Source organism: Dermacentor silvarum, chromosome 1 (assembly GCF_013339745.2).
Source record: "Dermacentor silvarum isolate Dsil-2018 chromosome 1, BIME_Dsil_1.4, whole genome shotgun sequence".
Taxonomy (NCBI): domain Eukaryota; kingdom Metazoa; phylum Arthropoda; class Arachnida; order Ixodida; family Ixodidae; genus Dermacentor; species Dermacentor silvarum.
This window is the reverse complement of record NC_051154.1, coordinates 245,696,459-245,700,960: the sequence shown is the minus strand read 5'-3', so window position 1 is coordinate 245,700,960 and position 4,502 is coordinate 245,696,459. Positions and strand designations below refer to the sequence as shown.

Genomic DNA, 4,502 nt, shown 5'->3' with positions numbered 1-4,502 from the left:
AGCCTACAAAGGGAAGGCTAACACCACAATGGACAGGCCCATCAAGGAAGCAGAGGTCAGAGCAACCATGCAGCTGTGCACCGCATCAGTTCCAGGAAAGATCGGAATCACAAACAAGATGCTAAGGAACCCCAGCGACGCATCTGTTACCGCCATAACCAGATACAGAACTTCAATGCCAGGACAAAAACAGTCCCTAAGGAAATGAAGTGCTGAAGATGTCTGGGAAACTGCTCCTACCCTCAACAATTTTCCCGAAATAAAAGTATGTAATTCATTCACTGTGCATGACGCTACAATTCTCTACTAGTGCGTAAGCATTCCCTAATAGATGTTTTCTATTGTGAATATACAGGAGTACCAGCTTCAGCTGGTGCAAATTGACAACACGCATGTATAAAAGTGACAAAACATGGTTTCAATGAATCCAGTCTCCTGTCATTTAATACAGAACAGCTGCTTCACTAAACAAAAATGGCAATTGAATGAATGGGGTAAGGAAAAATTTGTCGGAACTACTGGCTGCACTAGAGCGGAGTTGCCACCTACTGATCACTAGCTAAACCACGCTTAGTGCTTTTGTCAATGTCTGCTACACACCACGTTTACATGTGCTAGTACAGCTTGCATCATGTCCTCTAAAGACTGTTCTGTGGTTGCAGTGCAGCCTGCCTATAAATGCTGGTTTGCACTTTTGGACCGTGTACATGGCGCTGCGCTGTTATTGCATTATATGATCAGTGCCTGCACGTGCTGCTCAGCGCAACTGATCACTGTACCCTTTGTTTGCCCTCAGTAATAACTGTTTTACCGTTTTTAACTTCAAGCACGTAAGAAAACGTTTGACATTATTGTAAGCAAATAAAGTGGTCACACCAAGACATGAATGAAGCGCTTTATCAACCCCTTGTTGCAATATGTTGATTGCTTCACAATCTCTGTTGTACCATAAAACATGAACGAGGGGGCATGAAGGTCACTCAGCAGTAGAAGAAAAAAAAAAGCAAACATAAGCACCAATATTGTGGGATAGACCACAGCTATTCTTAGCCTAAAGAAAATATCAATGGACTGCAAAATAATTTCAACTATTTTACATCACTGTCATGCACACAACCATGCAGGCAACTTTGTGTTTAAAATGCGTTCTTTTGTTGCTACTGCCGTAAAGATATTTTACATCACTGTCATGCACACAACCATCCAGGCAACTTTGTTTAAATGCATTCTTTTGTTGCTACTGCCATAAAGATAACTTGTGAAGCAACATGATGATCCTGCTAGCACGCTGTCACTGAGTAACATAGCTAGTTCAACTTAAAAACTGTTTTGCATTTCACAGAAAGGTGAAAAAGGAAAAAAAGGTGGAAATGTATGCATACAAGTGGACAATGACGAGCAGCACAGTAAACTGAACACTGCCGTGCTACTTAAGGTCAGCTTCTTTGTAGATAGGTGGCCATTCACCAGCGTATGGCACTACATCACAAACTTCAGTGACATTCACTCTGGCGATAATATTCTACAAGGGCTCCTCTAACATCTGGTCCGCTTCCAACTTGCACATCTGTACAATGGTCTGGTTGCACATAGAGCATGCTTTCAATCTCAGACTCGTGCAGCCACTGCTGTGGAAGAGCGTCTGAAAAGTGCTCACATATATTGTGCAGCACACAACATGCCCTTATGATCATCGGGACATTCCCAATGTCTGCATCCATTTTTTTGAGCACAAGCCTGAATCTAGCTTTAAGCCTCCCAAAGGCGTTTTCTACAATCCTCCGGGACCTTGACAAATTGTAATTGTATGATCTGTGTCTAGTGTTCTCTCCGAAACTCTTGAAGGGCTTCATTAGGTTAGCAGTAAGCGGAAATGCCTGGTCGCACAGGATCAATGGTGGCACAACAACTCCGTTGATTCTTGCTGCTGGCGCTTGGAACAATGGTCCCTCAACCATATCGGCCAATGCAGACTGCCGGTACACATATGCATCGTGACAGCGCCCTGGTGATCCGACATTTACGTACCTGAACAGGTACTTATGATCTACCAGGGCAAGCAATATGATGCTGTACCTGCAATGAACAAAATTAGAGCCATGAAGTTAGAGAACAAGATAAAAAATAGCAATAAATTACAATCACACAGAGCATAGTGCACCACTAAGAACGAGCACAATGACTAGTCAAATGTCAAGAAACACAGCAATCCTACTATTTATTTTTCAACTGCTTTGAAAACACCTAACGAAGGCAATGTTAAATGTGAATACTGCAGCTTGGTGAAACGTTTTCACCGACTACATCCATAATTATTCATCACGCCAACGATGACAACAAAAAGACCCATAGCGACATACTTACCAGCCTTTATAGTTGTAATAATCACTGGCGTGCTCCTTTGGCGGCGATACTGGTATGTGGCAGCCGTCCAGGGCCCCGACACCTTGCGGGAAGTCACACGCTGCCTGGAATTCCTTTACGTGAGCTGGCATCTCGTCCGGCGAAGGCATTTTTACCCATTCCTTTTCGAGGGTAGCAACAACTGTGGCGCAAAATTCCCTGTATATGACGTTCACAGTGGAACGACCTATGCCAAAGATGTCCGCAACTGCTCTGTCCTCCGCGCACGAGCACAGCTTGTACAAGCTGACGGCCACACGTTTTTCAATAGCGACGCACTCGCACATATTTGTCGTCTGCCGCTGCATTGCTGGCCTGCAGACGTCAACTAAGTATCTGAATGTCGTTTCCGATACTCTGAACGACTGTTTGAAGTGCCGGTTGCCGAGATTCGGTAGAGTTCTCTCAAACCATTCTTCATGGCGACGATAGGCCCAGACGCGTCGCTGAAGTGCGCGCCGCGATGAAGCGAGGGCCGTCAGCAGGCAATTGTTGGCGATGAGACGCCGCCGTATATCGCGCACCTTATTGCTTGCTGCCTCGACGTCTAGTTCCAGCGATGACACTGCAGCCATTGCCAGCGCTACTTCATATTTTGTAACACCTTCAGCGTCGTCACTCATTTTCACAATCTTTGCTTTGAGCAAACAAGGCGAGAACACCAAACAAAGCTGAAGCAAGGGCAACAACGAATGATAGACGCGAGCATGCGGTGTACGAAGCGATGCACATGGTGGCCATCATTACAATAAATACCTCTGTATTTGGTAAAGTAACGACCTAACTACGCGTACATTTTGTTTTGATGTTTCAATGTATTAAACAAAAGTAAATATCGCAGAAAAAATACTCAATAAATTTATTGTAAGACGTATTCGGGCCCATATTTTTTATTACTTTTGAGGCGACGGCAGCGCTAAGGATACGTTGCGGTTTCTGTTAAAAGCTTAAACGGAGACCGTGTAGCACTGACACATATCCCTTGAACTAATGTTCCTTTGAAAGCTCTATGCTCCTTAACTTCAAAGGACCTTTGGCACGCCCGTGTGACTGGGGTATGAGACTGCAGAAGGTGGTCACACAAACGTCGTCTTATCTCCGTATGAAAGGCCTAGAACTATCCTCCGAAAAGTGCCGATTAGTCGCATTTACGCGCAAACCAATGACTCCATATGCTATATGCATAAATGGACAAGTAATTGCTTACGAAACCAAACACCGCTTTCTTGGAGTCATCTTCGACCATGATTTGTCTTGGAAGCCACATATTTAATATATAAAAAAGAGGTTGACTGCAATAGCGCATGTATTCAAATTTCTCGGTGGAAAGTCTTGGGGTGCATCTGTGCAATCGATGCTACAGCTTTACCATGCATTATTTGTAGGCTTCCTAAGATATAGCCTGCCCGTTCTGGGAAGCACCAGTAAAACGAACCTTCGAACACTCCAGAGTACGCAAGCCCAAGTTCTACGGACGTGCCTCGGCTTCCCCAAATGTGCATCCACAGCGGCCACAATCACCATAGCACGTGACCACCCTATATCAACGTACCTTGCAGTCGACGCTCTAAAAGTGCACATTCGACATGTCGCAAGGATTACCTTTCACCATCTCGCTTGCCTGCCAACAACTAGGCCGCATACGAGTTTTAGCCGTCTCCTGACAACTCACGGAGCATCGCTACCATCGAATTACGTCCCAGCAGCATGGCCTTCGTTGCCACTATGGTCTCTGCCTTCACCTCGAATATGCCTTACCATTCCAGGCGTCAAGAAGAAGGCATAAATGCAGTCAGCAGCATTAAAGCCGGCAGCATAATTGCTACTGCGTGAGGGCCACAGTGACCGCTTACATGTTTACACCGATGGGTCGGTCATGCACTCCAGTTCAGCAGCTGCAGTATTTGTCCCAGCAAAATCTACAGTGACAAAATTCCCGACATCGCACTTGCCATTGACGACGGCCGTAGAAGTTACAGCTCTGTGTGCAGCAGTGAAATTTATCGATCGGAAACCGCCCAATAATGGTCTATCTTCTGCGATTCCAAGGCCGCCCTCCAGAGTTTGCTCTCTGCACTACGCCGTGGACCCCACGAACG

General features: G+C 45.5%; 1 protein-coding gene across 1 annotated transcript; it reads right to left on the bottom strand.

The window, feature by feature from the left end:
* Nucleotides 1-1,447: 1,447 nt before the first annotated feature.
* LOC119438486 (uncharacterized) lies at nucleotides 1,448-2,682 on the bottom strand. Its single transcript, XM_037704786.2, has 2 exons — nucleotides 2,365-2,682; nucleotides 1,448-2,076 (listed from the first exon to the last, which is right to left on the bottom strand). Exons 1-2 carry the CDS (start codon nucleotides 2,511-2,513, stop codon nucleotides 1,494-1,496), a joined length of 732 nt encoding a protein of 243 aa, XP_037560714.2. The 5' UTR covers nucleotides 2,514-2,682; the 3' UTR covers nucleotides 1,448-1,493.
* Nucleotides 2,683-4,502: the final 1,820 nt, after the last annotated feature.